Source organism: Equus caballus, chromosome 3 (genome assembly GCF_041296265.1).
Source record: "Equus caballus isolate H_3958 breed thoroughbred chromosome 3, TB-T2T, whole genome shotgun sequence".
NCBI classification, from domain to species: domain Eukaryota; kingdom Metazoa; phylum Chordata; class Mammalia; order Perissodactyla; family Equidae; genus Equus; species Equus caballus.
Window position 1 is genome coordinate 86,831,305 of NC_091686.1, and position 26,159 is coordinate 86,857,463.

The 26,159-nt window shown below is 36.4% G+C and overlaps 1 protein-coding gene across 1 annotated transcript in view; it reads left to right on the forward strand.

Annotated features, from left to right (window-relative positions):
• The first annotated feature begins 7,861 nt into the window (after window positions 1-7,861).
• The window catches only part of CNGA1 (cyclic nucleotide gated channel subunit alpha 1), a 32,002-nt gene continuing 13,704 nt past the window's right edge, over window positions 7,862-26,159 (forward strand). Inside the window, exons 1-2 of the mRNA XM_005608791.4 lie at window positions 7,862-8,087; window positions 25,418-25,538. Of these exons, the coding sequence (XP_005608848.1) occupies window positions 25,432-25,538 (107 nt within the window). The 5' untranslated portion in view covers window positions 7,862-8,087; window positions 25,418-25,431. The remainder of the gene's footprint in view (window positions 8,088-25,417; window positions 25,539-26,159) is intronic.

Here is a 26,159-nt window from a genome sequence, read left to right on the forward strand (position 1 = left end):
TTATTTAACACTTAGTTCCCTGGCAGCTATTTTTTGCCCAGCCTGTGGGATTTCAGCCTGGTCACGTGCAATATTTCACTGAAGACTTGAAAAGATCCTCTGGAGATTTCTGGAACTCTTTTTCGGCACAGCTTCCTCCTCTCTAGTACTCTGCTCTGCAAATTCTAGCCACTTAGACCTCCAAGATCATATTTCTGACTCCTCAACTAAGCAAGACTGTTGAGTTCTGCTTGGTTTCCTTTTTCTCATGTCACAGGTCAGAAATTGCCTCTGGGTAGGGCTCAACTCATTTTCTCCCCTTCTCTCAAGTATCACACTCCTATGCTGCCTGTTGCCCAATATTTTGAAGACAGTTGTTTCATATGGTTTGTCCAATTTGGAGTCAAGCTACTTTTTCAAGAGCAAAAGCTCAGTCTACGAACAGGTGATTTGTGGCAGCCTAATGCATTGTTTGAACGTGATATTTGAAATTCATGATTTAAAAAAAAAATTCATGATTTAGTTTTGAATCTAAGTATCATTTTATTAGCTGTATTGACAAGCAAACAGTGCAAAGTTTCCCCACATAGAAATTCATAAAATGATCTAAACTCTATGATGACTAAAGAAGTGTTATCTAACTTGGCACTATTGTCAATAGAATACAAATAATGTAAATTCTTGATTATTACAATACACTTAGTAATTTTTATGAGAAGGCAGAAAAATAAATTATATGGAATATGCAATGACTTATTTATATTTATCTCGATTTTATTACTAATATGAACATCCTTGGTCCATCAATAGACTCATCCAGACACATGCAATAATAATTAAATCCAGTTGTCTTTGACATTTTGCCAAGTTTCAATCATGTTAAAACCATCATTTTATAGATTTGATGGTAATTTTTTGTCATGAAGGTATATTTTTCGAGGTGAGGACAAAACATCTTATTTAACAGTTCATCAGCTTGATTTTAAATATTTAGGTGTATGGTATGTAGGCCTCTGTTTGTTCTCTTGCCTCTGTCCTGCTAATGTTAGGGATGGGCCTCTGGGAAAAGTGGGAGCAACAACAAAATTTAACTAGCTAGGCATCATACAGATGATTTGGCATATCTGAGAAAGCTGAATCCAAAACCAGTTTTGGGGAAAGGCAATAAGCAACCACATTTCCACTGTAGAATGCGAAAAAGTCTAGAATATTTAAACCTAAAGTTACAAGGTTTGGAATGTTTTCGTATTTACCTAAAAAACTTAAAATCTCCAGGTATAACCATACACCCCTCTGTGATAGATTCCTTCTCTATTCTTAATCCCTTTGAGCCCTTGTGTATTTAATTATGTTGTTTAACCAGAAATTTGATATTGTAACAGTCAATTATTAATTAATTAATAGTGAGCTCTAGGAACTCTCTCTCAGTAAAATAACAATAATCTTTTTTTTTTTTTTTTGAGGAAGATTAGCCCTGATAACATCCACTGCCAATCCTCCTCTTTTTCTGAGGAAGACTGGCCCTGAGCTAATATCCGTGCCCATCTTCCTCTACTTTATATGTGGGATGCCTGCCACAACATGGCTTGCCAAGTGGTGCCATGTCCACGCCTGGGATCCGAACCGGCCAACCTCAGGCTGCTGAAGTGGAACATGCGCACTTAACTGCTGTGCCACCTGGCTGGCCCAACAATAATCTTAATAGTTACAATAATTGGGGACCTGATTTGTGCCAGACACTGTGGGAAGAGTTTTATGTAGATTCTCTCTACTTACCATAAGCTGATAAAAAGGATTCCTCCCATTACACTGATTAAAAAAACTTAGGGAAGTTATATAATTTGCCCAAGGCCACAATGCTGTTGGTTACTGGAGAGCCAGGATGCAAGTCTACGTTAGTCTGACTCCAAAGTCTATTGAATTTCCAATATTCCAAGCAGCTATTAACACTGGATACTAAAATTATATTACTCAGCTTCTCCTAGATACGTAAGAGGATTAATAAAAATTCCATCAGTTTTCAAGGTTGGTTAAATTCAGGCATAATAATAAATATTTTATTTATTTTAAGTTGCATAATCATTTATGAGGGCGTCTCATAATTTTGGTTGTCGTAGAATGATGGTGCCCTGGTAGGTGCACACTCCCAGGGTAGCATTGCCACTCTGTAGGCTCTAAAATTCTATTTTACTTATTCATTCAGTGATCTGGTTTTACAAATTGGATGCGCACGTTCTGTAATTAGTGAATTTTCTCCCTATAAAGAAATCTACCTGAGAAGCTAAATTATAATCAAAGGTGGTTTGATCTTAACAGAAATCTAGCCATATATTGAGCACCTCATTTGTGGAAGACAGTTTACCACGTCAGATATATCATTCAACTAAGAAATAGAGAAATTATCTAACTTACCCTAGGTAACACAGCTAGAAAGCAGAAGACCTGGGATTTGAACCAAAGTGTGTCTAACGTCCAAAGCTGGTATTTCTGACTAGTGTGCTAAACTGCCTGTCATGGCGGGTGATCTTATGGACACTCGCTAGCCCAGGGCCTAGCATGTGATACTATCCAATTTTTTTTAACAGAATAAAAATAATAGCATTTTCTCATTTTGCGCATTTTATATATTTTGGACTTTGAGTTCTCAAACAAAGAAAAGTTAATAGGTACTTAATAAATATATATTAAATGACTATATTGATACATGTTAGTGATTTTGTGGAGGTAAATTGATGGAAATCATGGATGATCTCAGGAAAGCACACATTATATAAATGACATTCAGTTATTAGGGTTATAGATACTGAGAAGACATCATTGACCTCTCTGGCTGAAGGTCTTAGTGTGCTGGAAGACAGAATATCAAATATTTAATAATTTAGGACCAAAAGCCAGAATCCCTCAAATTATGTAATTTTTGAAATGAAAATACAAAACAGTCAATGTCATGAAAATGAACATCCATAGTTAGAGGCAGTTTAAATAGGATTATAAAGATTTAGAGGGAGCTGACAAAGCAGGACTGGGAACCAGACTAAAAGTAGCCTACTAAACAGATAATCCAATGTGGCTGTGTTCTTTCCACCAGTCAAGGTTACTGCAGGTCCCAGGAAAAGAAATCCATTGATAGATAGTCTGGGTCAAGCTAATCACACTTTTGGAGGGGAAAAGAAAGCAAAATGAAATGCACTCTTACTCTTTTAAACTTGGGTAAAGCAGAAAAATGTCCTACGTTGTATGTTTTATATATGAAAACAAAATTCCTACTTTTAATTTCAGCGAAGAGACAAATTTTCCCCAGAAGTCTTCCAGTCAGCTTCCTTCCAAAATTTTAAGGCTTCTTGTATGTGCTTCCTCAGCTTTTGATGACACTGTATTGTAAGCATGGCTTCTTTTACCTGTCTTCCTCCTCTGTACAATCTCTAAGGAAAGGGCTGGCATGTGCTCCCAGACCTTGGAGCTGTGCCGGGCACAGTGTAGGTGCTCAGGAACTATATAGTGAATGAAGGAACAAACACTTGAATGAATTCTATGCCTTTATGACAGATTATTTGCATTTTTAAGCACTCTATACACATAAAACAGGTTTCATTAAGAATGGAAATGAATTATTTCATTTGGTCACATTTTGGTAGAATTATATAGTAACTTGTTTAGAAACAAGGTATAAATAATGGTTCTGTACCTTTACATAAGTTAGTCATTTAATAGCCACATGTACCTGGCTATCAAAAGTGCCAACAGGCGAAGCCTGAGTAACATGTTGCAAAGTTCCAGTTTAGGGGCTGTCCGAGAGCTCAGAGGAAAGGGAAAGGAAGAGAGGGCACATTTATTACCTGTCCTCTTATATACCAACAGTGTGTGATATGCTATAATCTTGCTCCAATTATCCTCACAAATATCTAATGAGGTAGGTATTATATTTCCATTTTACAGGTAAGGAGATTGAGGTTCAGAAAGGTTGTCATTTTCTCAAGACTACACAACTAATACGCGTTATCCCAAAAATCAATAATATTCAGTTCATCCTTAATCATAGTTTTGGAAGGGGAAAGGTGCATGAGGGGCATGTGAGAGCTGGTGAAGGGAGGTATATGTGGGATAAAACACACGAGTCATTCTAAAGAGGTAAAGAATTTCGTGTGTGTGTGTGTGTGTGTATGTGTGTGTGTCTGTGTGTATGATTCATCAGGGCAAGAGCTGTTTTATAGTAAGTTCTATGAAGTTTCACAATGTCATTCAGGAGTTAAACTGACAGAAGGAAGAAAGATTTATTAGAATCATTGCTCTGACTATTTTATTCAATTCATTAAATCATTTAAGAAAGTTTCAAATAGTAAGCAAACCATTAGAAAACGAATATTCCGTGGCTGTATGTGGGAGCAAATTCCCAATCTTGTCATCTTGTTTTATTTTTAGGTATATTTGTTTTAGTAACATCTTTTGTATATGAGTTAGGACTAAAAAAAGATTGCTCTAACTGTACCTAAATATACCCTAATATAGCTAAATATGCTCTAGTATATTTCCTAAATAGAATGTGTGTTTTCAACTTTTAAGGGAAACCAGGCAAATTTATGACAATAAGTTAATTATTGTAAAAATGAAGCTTAATCCTGCTATTTGTCTAAAAATTATAATAATAGCCACTTATGAAAAGTTTACTATGCTTTGGGAACTGTAATAAATTCTTCAGATTACTATATCTCAGTGAACAGTGAACAGTGGAGCTGAGATTTGAACTTGGGTCTTTGACTCCAAAGCCTCTGCATTTAAACCTGGCATGGTGTCACAGAACCACTCCCACCGAAAAGTGGGTGACAATAGTTGGCATAAGAGAGGCAGAGGTGAGGGGCTGGCCCAGTGGTGCAGCAGTTAAGTGCACACTTTCCGCTTCGGTGGCCCAGGGTTCGCCGGTTCAGATCCTGGTTGCGGTCATGGCACCGCTTGGCAAGCCATGCTGTGATAGGCGTCCCACATATAAAGTAGAGGAAGATGGGCACAGATGTTAGCTAAGGGCCAGTCTTCCTCAACATAAAAACAAAAGGCAGAGGTGAAGTGAACACTGGATTTAAGAACAGGAGAGTCTTCCATATTAGACAACAAGTAGTAATCTTGTGAAAACCTTTACTCCCAAGAAGTAATATTGAGCTGAAAACATTAAGGAGGTTCAGGGAGGGTCTGAGTATTTTCACAAATGATAGATCCAAATTGGGTGGTTAAGAAATATTTAAAATATTTCAAGGACAAAATTTCTTAGGTATGAAGGACATAATAATAATATAAAAAGTAATAATAGCAACTTTCACTTCTGATCACTTATGTACAGGTAATGTGCTCAGGGGTTTACAGGTGGGTCCAACTTCTAGCTGAGGAAACAGTATCACTGTTGGTGAAAAACAACAGTGTCTTCCCGCTGTCTCTGTGTCTCTTTGCTGTCGCTGTTAGAGACACACTGCTGACATGGGTGACTTGACCTGATTTTTCATGCTCCTTCCTTCCAGATAACTAAGGCAGTGTGGAGTCAGATAGGCCTACATAGGGCTGCCAGATGAAGCAAAGAACACCCAGTTAAATTTGAATTTCGGATAAACATCAAGTAATTTTTTAGTATAGATTTGTCTTATGCAATATTTGGGACATACTTATACTGTATTTTTATTTGCTAAATCTAGCTAGCCTATCTGGGTGTGGCTCCCAGCAACTCTGATACAATACTAACCATTGTGATGCTGGGCAAATTACTCCAGCTCCCAGCCTTCATTTCCTCCTCTCTAAATGAAGTCAATACAGTATTTACTTCACAAGATTGTTTTAGAATTTAAAGGATTTATTTAGTGCTAAGAGAAGTTCAATTCCTTCCCATTTTGAGAATTTCTCTGTCTATTCATTACTTATTTTACTTTATACCTGTGATTTTAACAGTTATTACCATTTCATGCTTTTTGAAACGTTCACAGTTAATTTCATAGAGAAGGATTTAAGATATAGCCATGTTATTCAAAGCAAGGGGCTTATTTTCCTAAGTAGATTATGTAATTCTACTTAAAGAGGAGCATAATATAAAGAGACTGACACAATAACGTTTGAGCAGAAATTAAATTGATATAAGTGGCTATATTGGTTGGTTTGGGGGAAGTTTATAACAGGAATGGATTTATGAAAAACATGCATATAAGCACCTTAAAGGGTATGTGTTTAAGTACAAGATGCAACAAAGTAAGTCAAAATAGTATATTTGCAAAATATTGATTGATCAGTGAAAAATTGAAAGTCAATAAATTACAAATGATAGTCATTTATTTAACTTTATAAAGTCAAACAGGTAAACACGGATTTTCTGGAAATTATATTGGCAATACAAATTTAAAGTAATAAAAATGGTAATACACTTTAATATGATAATCTCATTTCTAAGAAAATACAAAATAATCATAGGTGTACATAATGATTTAAGAATCACAACATTCATTTTGAAATATTTTGGACCAGAGGATAAATGTCCAATGACAGAGAAATCAATAAATAAATTATGGAATAATGGAATATGCTAGATTATTATGCAATCTTAAAAAGGATGCTTTAGTTATATAGTAATATAAAAATAATAATATAACGTTAAATAAAATCGGAATGATTTTATTAAAAATATATATACCAAAATGTTAATATTGATTATCCAAGAATGGTAAGAATCTGTTTGGTTTATTTTCTTCCTTTCTGTAATATCCAAATTTTAGGAAACATGTTTTATTTTATAATTAAAAATAAAATATTGTTTAAAAAATTCTAAAACCCAAAGCCAGTTTTCCAAGAGTACTCAGTACTGCACTAATTTTCCTTTCCAGGCATCTTGGGGAATCTCTGCCTTTGAGAGCCTCCAAGCTCCACTGGGAGCTGGAGCCATTTAATGGAGGCAATAAATGTTACTGGGTTGTTCAATAGCTAATTATTTATCAGGACAAATACTGCAAGTACTGGAGAAAGAATGATGCATTTTTTTTGGAGCTGATGAATAGAAATGAAGGCAGTTTTGCTAAATGGAGACAGTATTTATTTCATTCTGATTTTCAACCATAAGCAAAACTTTTGTGTGTAGATAGTCAGTCTTGTGCTGTAGAGTAGGTAGACTGTCAAATGTTTCATAAAAAATTACCAGGCATATTTACTTTTAGGTCATTCGAGTAACATTTAGATACTAACTGGCATATCTTGATGTTTTTTGCACAAAGTATGTATGTATTTAAATATTTTAAAGAGAAAGAAAGCCTAGTATATGATATTTCCTTTGGGGAAAGACACATTTGTCAAAGTTATTGTTTTTGACTTCTAAAAATGAACTTGCAATTTGCAAAAAGCAGGTAGTATTTACTATGTTTTAATATTCAGATTAGCAGAATCATATTGCCAGGTCTTTATTTACTGTTATTTCTTAATCTAAAGTATGAATTATTCTTTCAGGCAAGTTCAGCCTCATCCTACTTTATCTCTTGACCAGATATGTTTCAAATATGCAATTCTTCTACAAAACACACAATAAACAGGTCAGTGAATAAACAAGTACACTTTATTTATATTTTAACAGTTTTTAATATGAAGGCACTATATTTAAAATTCTAATCATATCATACTTTGTAAAAACCTAGACAATTCTTTGATTGTAACCTTGAGTGAAATTGATAGTATAATAATAAAATCATCAGGCAATATTACCTTTGCTTAAGTTTACTTTCGAGTTTGTTCAGGTATGGTTTTGAGAAACTGCATTTTATCCCTCACTCTCATACATATTAATAAGCTTGGGTTCAAGTGAAGGATAATGGCGATTTGGTTGCTGTCATTTTCATCCGCACATAAATCCGAAAATCCAATACTGACTCATGAGAATCCTCCTTTGTCAATGCCACGGAACTGTTTCTTTCCCCGGGAATGATTAAGAAAACTAGCCATTTATGCATGTTTAAAAAGAAAAAGATCAACATATTTATCACTTAAAAAAATTACGTCCTGGATCTGGACAATGTCAAGATTTACATTACATCCCTGTGTGTTTCGGATACACCACTGACTTCCGTTTATAGAAGACACAGATATATTAACAACCAAAGGTAAGAACCCAGTGGTAATTACAGTTGTGTTTTCACATCTGTTTACACCTCTGTTTGGATTGATTAATGTATCAAGCATTTGCTTTGTTTTGAATGTTACAAGCTTTCTAGTTACAGTTGATGATTGCATTTTTATTTTCTCAGTATTTTTGACAAATAAACGAATATTCTACTAAAATACAATTTTAGTTTAAGAAATAACAATAAATAAAGACCTGGCAATATGATTCTGCTAATCTGAATATTAAAACATAGCAAATACTACCTACTTTTTGCAAATTGCAAGTTCATTTTTAGAAGTCAAAAACAATAACTTTGGCAAATGTGTCTTTCCCCAAAGGAAATATCATATACTAGGCTTTCTTTCTCTTTAAAATATTTAAAGATAGAACACCATCAAATTCATGTAAATCTTAATGAAGAATTAACTCCTGAAAATATGAGCTCTGACTCAATGAGAACTTCTTAAGTGTTAGGCACTTTATAAGCATTATTATAACATCCTGCACACCCCCTCTGAGAGAGGAATAAGTGGTCTGAAGAGATTAAGTGGCTCACTCAAGGCAACATATTGCTATTACGTGATAGAGCCAGGACTTAAACCACGTTAGCTCTTTTCATTCTCTGTAACAGGCATGTGTATTTTAGTTTAGACCTTTAAAAACTGTTGTTAATTATTGTCATGGTTTTATTTTTATAAATTTAAAAAGTACTATTTATTATTTTTTGTTGTGCCAAGATTTAAATACTTGTGATTTCATTCTATATTAGAAAGTTAGACATTAGTAAACAAGGCTTTTAAAATATTTCTATTAATAAAGATATGTCTTATCTTTTTTGACCTTTTTGGCCTATATATCCTTTAATCAGTTTGTTCTACTATATTCATTCTTTTACTTAGCTAACATCCATAAACATTGCTCACTGATGTCACTCACGTTAAATCACGTGAAATCAAGCAGAAAAACAAAAGAGGAAGGGGAGGAGGTGAAATATCAGGATGTAACTGTAAATAAAAGACCTAGTAGTTATCTATTACATTTTATATCACGTAGAGAATACACCTTTTTCCTCTACTCTTGGAATATTTATAAATATTGATCACAAAAATAATCTCAATAAGGCAAAATGTATATAGGTCACATTCCCTGGCCACAGTCAAATAAAGTTAGAAATTAATAAGCAAAATTTAAATTAAGGACCCTACCCCTTAGAGATAAAAAAAAGGAGGAAGGAAAAGAAACGTCAAATAGTTCTTTAATTCAAGATAACAGGAAAATGGCGATTTCAGATCTTTCTCTTTTGTTAGGGAGGCAGTTTTTTAAGCTGTGAAGTTAATGTTCACTAAAAACTAAAGAGTCTGGATAAAACAGATTTTCTGCAAAAACAAATGTCTAATTCAAATTAAGAAGTAAACATTAAATTGATGAAACTTTATGGCCAAAATTGGAAAATGTGTCCAAGAACTATCTCCAAAAAAAAGCCTCTCTACTCTAAATATTTTTTACTCATTAATTTACTCAACAGATATTTCTTTAGTGCCTATTATATGCCAGGTATTGTCTTAGGCAGAAACTTTGCTTTGCTCCCTACCATGTCCCCATCGATAGATCAAAGGAATAAATACACATAATGCCAGAGCTTTTCACCTTGGGTGAGAGTGTGTGAGAATTGGCTGCCATATTTTAACTTTTGGCTACGGCACTAACCAAACTTTCCAAAGCTGGTACTTTCCTACATCCTCTAAAGGAGAAATATAAAGTACTTTTTCATCAGTAGGCGATCATTGTGCCAAGATTTTGAACTAGCTAATGTTAGATACTCTATAGTTTGCGACAAGTGCTTATAGCTACACTTAACGGCTCTCAAATGTCACCATTCAACATTTATTCTCGATAAAATAGGAAATTAGTAATAAAAGAAAATTTCCTTAACACAATAAAGAAAATTTATCTCAAACCAATGGGCAAAAGTAGGAGAACTTCTAGAGACTGAAACAGGACAAGTGCTGATATAATATCTATTGTTAAAATTGTACTATAACTTCTATCAAACACCATAAGACAAGAAAAAGAAATAAGATATATATTTTGAAGAGATAAAATTATCATTACCTGTAGATAATATGATTGGGTACCTAGAAAACTCAAATGGATCAATTTAAAAACTATAAAAACTAATGAGAAGTTCAGTAAGATGACAGGCTACAAAATAAATGCATAAATTAATAGCTTTCCTACAAACCAGAATAACTAGTTAGACAATATAGTAAAAAAAGATCTTATTTATAAATGAAAAATTTAAGTACAGAGAATAGATTTAATAAGAAATGTGTATAGTTTATTTAATGAAAATTACAGACTTACAAAGTAGTTTTTTAAAACCCATAATAAATGAGGTGACACCCTTGTCCTGTGATTTAAAAATTTATAATATGTCAAGCATGTTGATTCTCTCAAAATTAATCCATAAATTTAGTAAAATCTCTTTTTAAAGCACATTGTGAGTTTTCTGGGGAACTTGATAAAATTATTCTAAAGGTAATTGGGAATAACAAGTGTCCATATCATCACTTAAATAGTCATTTAAATGCAGTTATTAAAATGTTGATTATAAAGAAAACTTTCTTTGATGATGTAGGATCTTGTAATGCTCCAGGGCCTTAATATATATGACTTTATAGTTATAATCAATCTTTTATGTTGATTTAACAAGTATTTTTTGACAAACATTCCCAGTTCTAGTCACTGGGAATGTAGTAGTGAAGAAAACAGAATTCTTGCTCTTCTGATGCTTACATTTTCTGTTTCTAAGCCACTACTATGTCCCCTTGTTTTCTTATAAAATGTTTTGGTTAAAAAAAGTACTGTAAAATATATTTGGTTATTTGATGATTTTTCTTAATTGGCTTTTGATTAATCGAGATTTTATTTTATGATGGCTGCTTTGTAAATTTTTTGTGGCTTGTGAAGGTGATGATAATGATTATGATAATAATGCCCTCCTTGGTGAAGTTGTTTCTACCTGAGAGGGTGTTGTGTTTTCTTCATACGTTGATAACAACAGAATTAACAAGTTTGACAGGTTCCTGTGCTTGCTGCGGGCATACGCAGCGACGGTGTTGTGTCAGCTCTGTTTTGGTTTTTCATGGGAATTACAGTTGCTTATGATCCTGTCAAAATAATTATTATTTTTCTTTCTTAGTTGCTTTGACAAATTTGACTCCTTAAAGTGGTAGTTTGAGTGGGGAGGGGTGACAGGGAGATTATTTTAATCATTTTAGCTCTCTTTGTCTCATAAGAAAGTTGATAGCTGTCTCTCTCTGAGGTTGGGGATCACATAATATCATCAACTTGCATTTGTATAACTTTTCACAGCCTTCAGTGTTGCTTTATATATATTTTGCATTAGCTCCCCGTAGAGAATCATTACAACAGGCAGGGCCAGTATTATCATCTCTACTTTATAGAAGAGGAAACTGAAGCTCAGAAAGATCTCTGCCAAGGTCTCACTGGCAGTTTGGTGAAGAGCTGGGGCTAGAATCCAAGTCTTGGCCAACCAGCAGAGGGCTGAGGCACTGGCTGCCTCTGTTGCAGAGCCGGCACAGCCTGTTCTGGATGGTTATACAACTCTGGGAGCGTTACTAAATATTAAGAAACAACCTTAGCTCTGAGATTGGGCAAGGACTGGAAAATATTATTTTAAAGCAAAAGTGATGACAAATTATTTTTGCTGCTAAACAAAATCCCATTTAAAAGTACATTTTCAAAAAATGACCCTTTCTGTCATTAAAAAAATAAATTAGGGGCCAGACCAGGGGTAAAGTGGTTAAGTTTGTGCACATTCCACTTCGGTGGCCTGGGGTTCTCAGGTTTGGATCCTGGGCATGGACCTAGCACCACTCATCAAGCCATGCTGTGGTGGCATCTCACATAAAACAGAGGAAGATTGGCACAGATGTTAGCTCAGTGACAATCTTCCTCAAGCAAAAAGAGGAAGATCAGCAACGGATGTCAGTTCAGAGCCAATCCTCCTCACACACACAAAATAAATAAGTAAATAAATAAATAAATTAGGAGAAAATACAGAGGAACACAAAGAAGAAAGCAAAAATACTGATGATCTCTCCACTAAAAATTTAACATGTTTAACATTAAAGTATCTGTCCTTTCTATACGCATATACACAATTTTTAATAAAATGAGATGATCCTATAAATATTGCTTAACAATCTGCTTTTTCCACTTACTACTATATCGTGAACATTTCTACAAGTTGTTAAATAATGTGCTTTTGAGGAAAAAATCAAAATTTATCCTTTTATTATAAAATTAATGTATGTTCATTGTATAAAATTCAAACAATACAGAGATCTATGCTCCAGAGGTAACTATTGTTTACAGTTTAGTGTGTAGCGTTCTGCACATTTTTATGAGGCCTGAATTTTGCTGGTTGCATTGGCATATTTGAGTATCTTCCTTAGAAAATCTTTGCACTAATGGCAAAGAGAGCATCATTTATTTGTAAAAGGTACATATTTTACTTATTAGTGTCAATATAACAAATAATGTATAAGTAACAAATAACATCATTTATAACAATCTTTGGCACATTCACACAGAATTCCACTCCAGAAGCACCAACATACAGGAATCCCCATACATGTTGAATCTTCTTTGGTCATCTTCAACTAATTAAGTGGCGTGGGTACTGCAAGCTGTGTCATATGTAACTATCCTTGTTCAGAGGCGATGCTTTAAAGTCTGTGTACTCTGCCAGTCTTACAAACTGAATTCCTCAACTCAGCTTTCAATTTTATCCAGAAATAGTTCACTGCTTCGGTGACATAATACAGCCTATTATGAATCACGACATAGTTATGATGATAAGTAAGATTATAGAAGCTAGATTGCTTTGTAAACCATATACTGGTAAACAAATATTTGTTGCTATGTGATTTAAGGGATTTACTGGTTAGTAAAAGTACACACATGACATTAGTAGATAGCAGAATTTTATGCTTATTTCAGAAAGGTAAACCTAAAACGCAACTAATAGCTAGAGGGCCAGGGGCGCATATTCACCTGGGGGATAAAATAATGCCTGCCACCCGGCAGGCATTTATCAAATATGTGTTAAATGTTGAATGGATGAAAGAATACAACTGAGTAAAGTGGATCAAGTATATAAACATCTAATTCACAAGGAAGAAATCCAAATGACTAATAGACACATGAGAGTTTTTCCAACTTCACTAGTAAATGCAAATCAAAAACCATAGTGCAAATAAAAATTTTCACTCATCAAATTAGGGAAAAACTTTAAAATCTAATAATATTAGATTTTGGTTGGTCAAGTTTTGGGAAATGGTATGCCGATATAGGGCTAGCAGAATATAAAATGATATACAACGTTGGGCAGCAATTTGGCTAGTTCTAATAAACTCAAACTAGAGCTAGCAATTCCACTTCTGGATGTATGCATAAGAACCACTCTTGCACAGGTGTCTAAGGAGGCTGCAAAGGCTTTTATTGCAACACTGTTTATAGTAGCCCAAAACTGGAAAGCACCAATTTTCCATTAACAGAAAGAGGAAATACAAATAGAAAAGAGGAAGAAAAGATGATATATATGTAGATATGACACAATGTTAACAAACAATATTATAAGATGAAATAGCTCTATGTGTATTAGCTTAGATAATTTTCAAAACATAATTTTGAGTGAAAAAAGCAAGTTGCAGAACTATACATAGAGGAAGATACTGCTTTATATACTTAATAAACATCTCAAAAACTATACATTGATTATAGACACTTACGTAGGTATATAAAAGAATGGAAAATGGCCTGAAAGGATACACAGCAAACTTACAGTAGTGATTGCTTCTGGAGAGAGAGGGAAGGGAGAAGACAAGAATGGGACTGGGAGGGGGTGGGGCGGGGGGCAGTTTGTTAAAAGGGCTTTAACTATAGGTGTAAAGTTTTGTTTTTTTTCACGTCCTAAAAAATGTGGAAGCAAATTTGACAAAAGACAAAAGTTAACATTGTCAGTTCCTGGTGGTAGAAATACAAATAATATAATTTTTATATTGCGCTTTGAATCGGGGTCACTATGCATACCCCCTAAGTAATTAATTTACATGATACAAAATTTAAAAAGTACAAAATATTCCCTCTTCCACTCCTATTGCCCAGTCTCAACCATAGTTCCCTTTCTTCAGATCAGCTAATCACTGATATCACTTTCTTGTTGCATCTCAATCTCTCTCTCTACACACACACACATGAATATATATAGCCTTTTTTTCCTACACATGATAGTATACTATATCTTTGAGGACTTCCAATATCTGTCCATATAAAAGTGCCTTGTTCTTTTTAATGACTCCCTAGTATTGCATACTATGCGACATCTTTTTGGAAGGAATTAAAGGGTAGGCAAAAAGGGAGAGGGAGGAGGGAAAATTGAGCCTCTACTGCAGACAAAAGGGTAATAATTCAGTAGACAGCAGTGAAATCTTGAAGGTTCTAGAACAGAAATGTGATAGTAGATGTTCTTTAAGAAGATTAATTTGGGAGTACTTTGCAGGATGAATTGGCAGGAGAGAGACTAGCAATGAATAAATCAGTTAAAAGACTTAATCAAAGACAAGTGGTAACAAGCACCTGACAAATCCTAGTGATAATTAGAATGAAAAGGTGGGAGTGGAGGCAAGAGCAATTGCAAAATAGAATATGGAAAACTTGCCAGAGTGACTGGATGGGAAAGAAAGAGTCAAAGACAACTAACTCCAAGTTCTACATGAATTTAAGTGAATGAAAGGACAGCGACTCTGTGAAGAGAAGTAAGAAAGTCAAAGAAGAGCTGGTTGCAGAGGGAAAGAAGTGGAAACACATTTTTGGACATACTGGACAAATGGCTCTCAAGTGAATGCTTCAGAAATTCAATGAAAGAAGCTTGGCTAATAGGAAGAATTCAAAATGTTTGGAATGAATTAATGAATGAAATGTAGGATAGAGCTGAGGAAGGTGGTCAGGGCTGGATATGTGCAATTGGGGAGATATGTGCATAGAAGTGAAGGTTGAACTTTATTGAAGAAAATGAGTGAAAGCAGGAGCCCCTCTGTTCCTCAGCAGTGCAGGATGCTGAATGCGGCACTATACAAATGACTAATTTCTATAAAATATGTGGTACTACTATTACAGATGGCAGGACACAGAGAAAAAAATTGCTGGAGACACAGAGCTCTGGCTCTTAGAAGCTTCAGCAGTCCAGAATTTATTATTGATTGTTGAAAAGGTAAGTGCCACATCCATGCCACCTTTCTAATGACCACAGGATCATCAGATTTGAGTGTTATTACCATCCTGACTCGCTACACCAGGATTTTATGGATTGGGAGAAAGTGCTTTTTGAATTTATGTTACTGCATTGTAAATAATTGGCTGAAAGCAAAAGGCACACTGTCACAGAGAAGACCATAGTGATAGGAACGAAACAGGGACAAGTGTCACTTGGGGCAATTGGTGACTGAGTTCCCATATCATGCCTTTTCCAAGCCCCATGGAAAGAGCTTGAGCTTTGCAGCCTGTTTTTGTATACTAGCTCCACAATAAGTCATATGACCTTGAGCAAATCATTTAACCTCTCTGAGCTTCATCTCCTCCCCTGTGAAATGAAGAGCACAAGGCCATGACTCAGGTTCTTGTGTGGATTAAATGTGCTAACCTGGGCCAGCCCTGATGGCCTAGTGGTTAAAGTTTGGCACACTCTGCTTCAGCAGCCCAGGGTCGGTTCCTAGGCATGGACCTACACCACTCATCTGTCAGTAGCCTTGCTGTGGTGATGACTCACATAGAAGAACTAGAAAGACTTACAACTAAAGATACAACTAGGTACTGGGGCTTTGGGGAGAAAAAAAAAAGAGGAAGATTGGCAACAGATCTCACCTCAGGGAGAATCTTTCCCAGAAAAAAAAAAAGGTGCTAACCTAACATAATGCCTGACCTATAGCAGACACTCAATAAATGTTTCTTTCCTTTCTCTTTGTCTCTATGCTTGGAAAGAACAGAGGCTGAAAGAGGTCGACTGATGCAGAGAATGGACAACATAGAGAATTTCTTTTTCACTTGCCTGTTCTCATACCACCTAAATCTATCACACCATTGTGTGAAGGAGTCATTAACACTTCCTAGAGGCATTCTCACAGAAGCGATCAGAAATGTTTCACTTCAAGTCTGAAGAACTGTTTAGCATTTGGACAGATTCTGATGATGCACAGACTAGAATCACCTGATCTATTTAGAAAGAGGCTGACATTTTCCTGCCTCCCAACTGCACTTCTAAATCTGTCACCCCACCCTTCTCTTTTTCCATTGAAGCTTGTCTTCCTAATCTTTGTCTTGGCCATCCACTGACCTCCTTATTCCTTCCCCATATTCATCAAATAATTTGGCACCTACTGTACAGATTATCCCTTTCCTACTGAGTCTCAGTGTCATTCTGGGCAACTTCCATGCCTATGAAATATGATGCACCCAAGACCGCTGAGTCCCTACCTTCACAGGTTCTTATCTTCCACAATCCTGGCGACCTTCCTCCTCTCCACTGTGGTCGCCTGTGTCCTTGACTCTGAACTGCTTCACCTCCACGATTGTAACCTTCAGTACGGTGTCTTATTTCCTGACCGTAGCCTCCTCTCCTTCCAGCTCTTACTCTCTTTCCTATTGGACCCGTTCTTCAACCTTATTGAGATATTTGTCTCCTTGACCTTCAATTTCCTAATATATCCTCCCTTCCCAGCATCTCCTTCTTCTCCTTTCAGCCTAAGACATGTGATTTGTCATTTAGATGAGTTTCTCACAACCTCTTTACCTCCTTTGCACCCTTGTTCTTCTACCCCAGCTGCTGACCTCAACCTTGGGCAGTTCTAGATATCTGCTTTTTTGGCTCTTTCCACCTGAACTACTGGGCAAGGTGAGAGAAAAATCACAGCACTGTGTGCACTATTGCATCAATCGGGGCCCCATGGATACCCTATAATGCTTCCTCAGATTCTTACCCCAGCTCCCTCCTGTTGTCTGCAGTGGCTAGTGCATCCCTGTTCCACTCTCCCTAAATTCTCACCCGCTTTGGAAAACTGGGAGTGTCTCCACTTAGAATCCTCCAGTAACTCCTCATCCTCATCAGGATAACAGAGCATTCAATGCATCTTGTGAATTGACCCCTCCCCTCCTCTCCACCTCTTTTCTTGTCAGTTACTCACATAAACCTATTCTCCACGATTTGATCTGCTGTGGTTACCCGAAGGCATGGGGCTCTGTCACATGTTTGTTTCTCTGTACTTGCTGCTGCTTCTACCCAGAATCCTGTTTCACATCATAATATGCTTGGCAGGTGTCTGTTTTCTGTCCAAGATTGCTCTAGCCTTGCCTTTCCAGGAAGCTTTATCTCAAGGCCCCTGCAGAGGATTGAGTGCATCCCCTCTTGGCTCCCATAACACCCCTGGCCCTGACCTACCTCTATGTGCTGGATATTGGCTGTTTTGACCCTCTGGATCCCTTTCCATCACGTATTAGTTTCCTAGACTGCTAAAACAAACTAACCCAAACTTGGTGACTTAAAACAACAGAAATTTATTGTCTCAGTTCTAGAAGCCAGAAGTACCGAATCAAGGTATTGGTAGGGCCATGCTCCCTCTGAAGGCGCTAGGGAAGAATCTGTTCTGTGCTTCTTTTCTAGCTTCTGGTGGCTGCAGGCATTTTTTGACTTGTAGATGCATCACTCCAATCCTCCATCTTCACATAGTGTTCTCTCTATCTCCAGATAGTTTTTCCTCTGTGTGTGTGTGTGTCCACATTTCCCTTTTTATAAGGACATCAGTCATACAGGATTAGGGTCCATCTTCAACACCTCATTTTAACCTGATTACTTCTAGAAAGACTCAACTTCCAAATAAGGTCAGCTTCTAAGGTACTGGGGGTTAGGACTTCAAGATACCATTTTTGGAGGACACGATTCAATCCATAACACACCCCTTGTCCATTCTGTATTCTCGAGGGGAGAACTGTCCTTCATGGAAGCATCCAGATGCTCTCTGAGGTCATCCAGTGTAGAGCTCCAGTAGGAGATTGGGGGGCAGTAGGGAGACATGAGTTTAGGGTAGTGAGTGCTCTGGTGGTGTCCTTCTGTAGGCTTGCCTTGCGCTGGCTGTGTCCTTCAGTGGTAAGTCACTGCCTCATGGGCTGTTACTCTGCATAACTTCCTCTCCTCCCAGGGCTGGTGACCACTCCCTCTGCTTGTGTTTGGAGCCTAGGGATGGAAACTGACTGGCCGTTACTATCCCCAGGTTACTATGCTATGCTTTGTCGTTCCCTTACACTAACACCTTTGTAAATAGTCCATGGAAAAAAACCTCTTATGGAATTACTCCATTTTGAGTGTGCCTTTGTTTTCTGTTGGACCCTAAAGATAACCTCCTTCAAGGGTGTTACTTATCTATTAAATATCTTATCTGTTTTATTAACTATGATATGCATTTCTTGAAGGCACGTATCATATATTTTTGTTAATCTCTGTATTCATAGCACTTAGCACATTTCCTGCTGCTAGTAGGTGTTGAATAAATATTTGTGGTGGGAGGGAAGGGAAAACAAAAGGAAGGTCAAAAAGTTGGAAGGACTATAGTCACCAAGCAGTTTTCTTGTCTTAATTTAGTTTTCTGACAGCCTCTGACTCTTCGTCCAGACTCCTAAGTCAATTCAGTGGTCATTTTCTGTGTGCCTGTTCTGTGGAGACCTCTTCTCCAGGTGCTATGGGGCGCTGGCTGGTAGCTAAGACATGGCTCATTCCTATAGTAATTTTTATCAGTGAATGGGCTAGAGTTTAGTAAAGTAGGGGATGTCTTTTGGGGGTGGGGTTGGAAATAGGGCTTTAGACTAATGGAGGAGGCTTGAAATAGCTTCTGTGGATATAAGTAGAGGATTGATGAGCAATATTAAGGGCCAAGCTGAGATTCCATAGCAAGAACTGATAATGCATGTAATCCGCTTTATTCTGTACTTGGCTACCAGATTAATCTTCCTAAAGTACATTGGGATAATATCATTCTCATGCCTTCAAATCTTCCATTACTATTTCCTGTGGAACGAAGAGTGAGCACCTATTTTGATAAAATCCTCTTACTTACCCACACCTATTTTCCACGCTTCTCTGTGTCCTCCAGTTGAAGCAGATGAATCTCTATTCTCCTGGCAGGCTTCCTCTCTCACCTCCATGACTTTTCTCATGAATTCCCTTTAAGAAAGAAAGGTCTTTTCACCAGCCCATTTCTGCTTGTTAAGTCCCACCCACGCATTTTCTATTTGCCGTTAGATCCTTGCCCACTCTTCCCTGAAACCTATCATTCCCAGGCTCCACTGCTTTGTTTTGGGTTGGGCCACTGGGAGGCACTAGTGGAAGACGGAGGGCAGAGAAGAGGTGAAGTCATTTCTCCCACTCATTCTTTGCTTCCGGTAGCATTTCCCCATTTTCCAGCCTGCAGCCCTGGCCTTAGGCTCTAGTAAGCTCCCTCTGCCCTCTATGTCTCCTCGCTAGGGGTGGGAACAGCACCGTTATTGCTCATCTCTGAGTTTTTTCACTTTTCCTCTTTAGGTTTTCCCAACACCTTTGTTATTAATTCTCTGTATTAAATTCTCTCTATTGAACCATCTGATTTGGCCATTTTTTTGATTGAACCCTAATTTAAATCATGCATCTCTACTGTGCCATCTTCCTTATGAACCTCTCTTCACTGTCTAGCTGAAAAGCATTTTTCTTTCCTTTCCCTTTTTTTTTTCCTGAGAAAGATTTGCCCTAAGCTAACACCTGTTGCCAATTTTCCTCTATTTTGTTTCTGGGTTACTGCCAGGGCATGACTGCCAATGAGTGGTGTAGGTCTGCTTCCAAGTATGGAACCCAGGCTGCCAAAACAAAGCACGCCAAACTTGAGCACTAGGCCATGGGGCCGGCCCCTCTTTTCTTTTCTTTTTTAAAAATCCCCTAGAATTTTAAAAATATCTGTTATTCCAGCTATCATATTTTTCTCATAATATAACACTATTACAATGTCCACTAATTTTGAAACAAAGAAAGGATAATCTCGGAAATTGAAGAGGTGATTGACAATTATAAGTCCTTATTTTAGTTCTCTTTATGAATCCCAAGCCATTTGTTCAGTGTGGTGCTCTTGTCTTGCTCCCTACTACTAGCTGTAACCTCTTTGGGGCCATAGTCATATTTGGGCTTCTTTCTCACAGCATCTGGAAGAGAACTTTGTACGTGGCATTTTTTTACTGAGTTTGATGTAGACATTAATCACTTGGTATGCATATTTTTCATTTTCATTTCATTTTCCAATTATTCTTTGCTAACATACAGAAATAAAATTAATTTTTACATTGCCTTTTTGTCCTGTGAACTTGCTAAGTTCACTTATTTGTCCTAATATTTTTTGTAGCTTCTTTAGTGTTGTCTACATATGCTATCATGTCATCTGCAAGTAAAGATGTACTTCTTTCCAATGTGGATGCCTTTTCTTTCTTTCTATTTGGCTTACTGCAAGGGCTGGGACCTCCAGTACCCTGCTGAAATGTTGAATGTACTCTAAAATTGCCTTGCCTTGTTCTCGACTTTAGGGAGAACATGTTCAGTCTTTCATCACTAAGTATGATGTTAGCTGTAGGTTTTTTGTACATGTTCTTTATCAGGTTGAGTTCTATTCCTTGTTTGCTAGGAGTTTTTATTATGAATAGGGGCTGAATTTTGTCAAATGCTTTTTCTACATCTTTTGAAGTGATCATATGGTTTTTCTCCTTTTTTCTATTAATATAGTGAATTTCATTGATTGTTTTTCAATTTAAATCATATTTCTCATCCTAAGTTGTCAAATTGACTTTTTGTTATAATAGCCGTTTGTGTGTTTTGTCTTTGAGAACTGATCCTACAGTTTTCAGACATGTAGATCTGAAATGTCAGAGAGGTAACAGCAACCTCGAAGCTTTTCTTGAGCATTATTTTATCTCTCCCACTACTGTATTCAGAAATACAGACATGATTGAGGTAGTGCACAAGGGCCAATAGCATAGAGTAATGTTTCTTTATGTGTGATTCAGGAACTGTTTGAAACAGAATTACTTGTGGAGCTTGGTAAGATTGTAGATCAATGTGCCCCACATCATACTTCATTCATACTCTGAGAGCAGTGCCCTGGAATCAGCACGTTAAACAACCTTCACAGCTATCATTCATACTAACTTTAGAGAACCACTGCTACAAAGGTAATTATGTTTGTATGTGTGGGTTTGTGTGGGTGGTGCACAGCATCTCTTTTCTGCTATTTGGTATGAAATAGATATTATTATGCTGATTTTACAGATGTGAAAACTGATGTTCAGTAAGGTTAAAAAACTCACTTGAGTTCGTTCAGCTAGTAAGTGGTAGAGCCAAATTTTGAACCCACGTCAGAGCCTGATGTCAAACAATAGAATAGACTGCTTCCTGGGCATTCATAGTTCATGTTACAAATAATTTTGCCTGAATTATCTGTAAGAGTTTCTCAATCATTTGGTTTGCTTTATGTTTGGGAAGTTTTTTTATCCTCACTTAAGTGATCAGTGCTGTAACTTATTTTCTAAAAGCAATTGTTTCTCTTTGATCCGTAAATTTTGATTTAAAGATTCATGTTTAGAAAAACTAGCAAAGCAATGAATTCTCTAAAGGAAGACTCTTTTGGTTCTTTTCAAATGTCTTGTTAACAATCCTATGATACCAAAAGAGTTGAAAATTATATGAAAAAAATAAACAATTACTACTAAAAACTCTTTCTCAAACTACAGACTAATTTTACCTTCTAATACAAGGCAAAAATTTTTATGGTAAAAAATTCAAAATAAAATATTAGCAGCTAGGATCCGATAGCATATGAAAAGAAGAACTTACCACAATCAAGAAAAATTTATTCCATAACTATAGAAATAATTTATTAATAAAGGTCATCATTTTAATAGGAAAAATTAAAGGAAAAATATTATTATTTCTGTAAAACAAGAGAGCTTTTAATAAAAATCAACATTCATTCCAATGTCTAATTCTTAAAAAATTGGTAAAATAGGAATAAATGGAGACGTCCTTAACATGAATCAAGCATCTCTTTCAAACCAACAGTCAATACTATGCTTAACAGTAAAACTCTAAAAACATTCTTATAAAGCCAAGAACCACACTAGGTATCTGCTAAGATAGTTTTGATATCAGAATATCGCCACTGGTATTTCTTATATTCTGGAATTTTTAGTTAAGGTAATTAGACATCAAAGTTAAATACTTCTCAAAAAAGAGGAAAGAAGATAATTTTGTGTAAGTAATATGAGTGTACTACTGAAAACAGAAATTATTTAACAGAAAAACTATTAAAAATAATTTTTGTAAAGGCGAGTTAAGGTGTCTGGTTTAAAAATAAACAAAAATAATTTTGTGACATAGCAAAAGCAATGATTTAAAATATATCAAGGGAAACTATCCTAATGACAATGGAAACCAAAATACAAAACATCTAGGAATTAGTAAAAATGCAAGAACTGTATGTACCAACTTTTTCAAAAACATAAACGAAAATAATCTCCCAACTTATTCTATGATTTTAATGCAAACTCTATCAAAATCTCCATAGTTGACAAGGCAGGTTCAGGATGATGACATTTTAAATCAGTAGGGAAAAGGTGCACTTTTTATTATTGATTAAGTGCTATTTAGAATATTGGTTAGCCATTCAGAAAATATACAGTTAAATCCCTACCTCACACCTTACACCAAAGTAAAGTTGAGGTAGATTAAAATTTAATTGTGAGCGGCTGGCCCGGTGGCATTGTGGTTAAGTTTGCATGCTCTGCTTTGGTGGGCCAGGGTTCACCGGTTCAGATCCCGGGTGCAGACCTATGCACCACTTATCAAGCCATGCTGTGACGGCATCCCACATAGAAGAACTATCAGGACTTACAACTAGGATATACAACTATGTACTGGGGCTTTGGGGAGAAAAAAAAGGAAGACTGGCAACAGATCTTAGCTCAGGGCCAATCTTTCTCACCAAAAACAAACAAAAAAGAAAATTTAAATGTGAAAAAGGAAACCAGAAAAGCAGTGGGGAAAATACGGTGATAAATAACTACAAAATCTGGAGTGAAATTTTGAGTATCTTTATTTTTCTATTTATGTTTTCTGTTTTTTCCCTAGAGTGATTATGTATGAAAAAAGTGATTGTGTAATACAAGAAGTTTTTTCCTATGTAGAACACTTAGTCCAAGAAGAAATTATAAGCGAAGGGAAGTGATTCTCTTTTTCTTCAGTCCAAGGAAAGCTAGGCTTGGTTTGTTCTGAAATATTGGATAATATTTTCTGTCTTTATTTAATCTTTTACTCACATAATTTTTTCTATGTTGTGATGGATGAAATAGTCATACATTCTTCCCTTCCTAGTATAAGGCACGATGTCTCTCAGAGAGAGTGTTCGTTGATGACAATAGGAAGTTGGCATGCTGTAAATACAACCAGAATAGTCACATCCATTCTGATGCTAAAAAGGAGCCAATGAAGCAATTCTCTTCCTAAAAAGCTATTATTTCTTAGTAGAAATTGCTTTAATTATATTGTAAAATGTATGTACATTCATTAACAAACATCACAAAAATTCTCTCTTTACTATTTACCGACTACAGGCTGCTAGTTATTTTCATTAGCTGTTTGAATACTAGGATGAAACAAAGAGCATTATTTATTGCTATCTTCACTCGAAGATTTAATACTTTATGAAATGCAACTCATTCTTTATTTTACTACAAGAAATGAAATGTATTTTACATATTTCCCCACACCAAATGATTTCCTCTTTTTCTTCCTTTTTTTGGTTTTTGGTTTTCTATTTTCTTAATAAGAAAGGCAAGTTTCCCACCCAAACCCGGAAATTAGTGGTAGAGAAATAACAAAAGGAAAAATCCCCAAGCCATATAATGAAAACCGGGGAGTGCAGGCTGGGTGTGGGTGTTGTGGGGGATGGGGAGGGATGGGTAGATGACCAGCCATCCAGGACAAAGTGGAGTTATGGGAGGTGTTGAAGTTGGCCAGCATCCTGAGGTCATCCTCGCAGCATGTTGGTCTTCTTTGGGTCTTCACCAGCAGGATGGCACGGAACCTTCAAGACAAGAGCTGGTAAACTGTGGCATGTTCTTGGCACCCGTGACCAGCTCCTATGTTTATTGTTTGTCTTTTCTGCTGACATCCAGCACTTTATTAGCGAGGAGCCTTGGTCCGGGAGAGAGGAGCCTGGGATGGACACCCAGTGCCCATCTCCGGGGATTTTCCTGGACCTCAGGCATTTGCTCCATGCAGGTTTAGAGGAAACAGCGTCACGGATGAAATCCCCAGAGGGGGCGCCCTAGGCACAGCTGGGCCCCTGGGACAGCAGGACTTCCACGTCGGGCTCCATGTCGAAGGTCAGACAGTGGCGGCTGTATCTGCGCACAGGCACGCGGTCCGGGCCCACTAGGAACTTCTCGAAGTTCCCGATGATGTTGATGCGGCACACTGGGGACCAAGTGATGAACTTGGGGTCGGTCATGAGCGCAGCGGCGTCATCACCAGCACGGGCTGAGCCTCCTGCAGGAAGGCGAAGAGCTGTGTGCAGCGCGCCATTCACCTTGAACTCAAAGAGCGTGAAATTGGGCTTGAACCCGCCTCCGGGTCGGACGTACTTGAGGCAATTTAGGATCTCTTCGTTCTTCGATTCCCAAGCTCGTTGCACCGGAAGCTGAGCACTATATGGTTCAGAATAATTTAGGGGGACTTGCTAAAAATGTGGACCAGTCGCATCCTTATTCACTCCAAAGTTTGACTGCCACTCAAGACCTTTCTTTTCTAAATGCCTGTAGAAATTCACAGCTGATTACACCCATTTTAGTATTTTATTTTACCAGTTTTTGTTGTTACTTGTTTGATGTGTGTGTGAGGTCCCTCTAGTTTTGTTCTACACTTACATTGCCTGAATATTTCAAAGCTGAGGTAAATCCAAAATTAAAAAAAAAGTTCTACACCTCTAGTATATTCTTGAATTTAAAAAAGTATGGAAAATACTGACTAGTGGTAATTAGGGGCTCAGATCAAGTCTGTATTGTATTAAAGAATAATTCCTACATATAACTGGAAATAAAACTTAGAATAAATGTTGAGCAAAACTTTTGGTTATATAGGTAAATATATAAAAAGTCTTCCTACTAATAAGACTTCTTTTTGCCCAGATATTAAACTAACCATGAAGAAAAATATTATCAATACACAGCATTCTTTTGTAAATATTCCCAATGTGATTGTACCAGATATTGAAAAGGAAATAAGAAGGATGGAAAATGGAGCATGCAGGTAAATCCATGGATTTTTTCATCCGTTTTTTAATACCAGCCACAGTTCTTAAATTTAACTAGATTTAATTTCAGTTTAACTTTTAATTTGTAGCTTTGAACTTTGTAATTTATTTAATTTAGTGAATTTGTTTATACTTTGGAACAGCATAACTTATCTAACAAAATGAACATAGATATTATTGTGGGTATTATTTAGAAGCACCTACGCCAAACACTTCCTTAGTCGCTGGCAAGACCTTTCCTCATGGGACATTTCAAATCCTAAAGGGATAACATTGCCGTCGATAAATGTGAAAAAAAAATAGAGTGTGAAACGTTGACATGTTTTAAAAGTATAAAGTGGTTACCCTATAAATGAATAGAATGTGTATAAATGTGGTTGAACTTATTTTATGTTATTACAAGTTAGTTCATACAACTGTACGATATGACCTAAAGCACAGATAGCATACTTTCCGCTTGATAAATATTAACATTAACTAATGTATCAAACAAATGAAATATGGAAGACCTAGAAAGTAGTTCCTTAATTACATGCATTTTACTGAATTATGCATATACTCTATCTAATACTGTGTATTCTGTACAGTTCTCATTTCACTCTAATTAAAAATTGTTA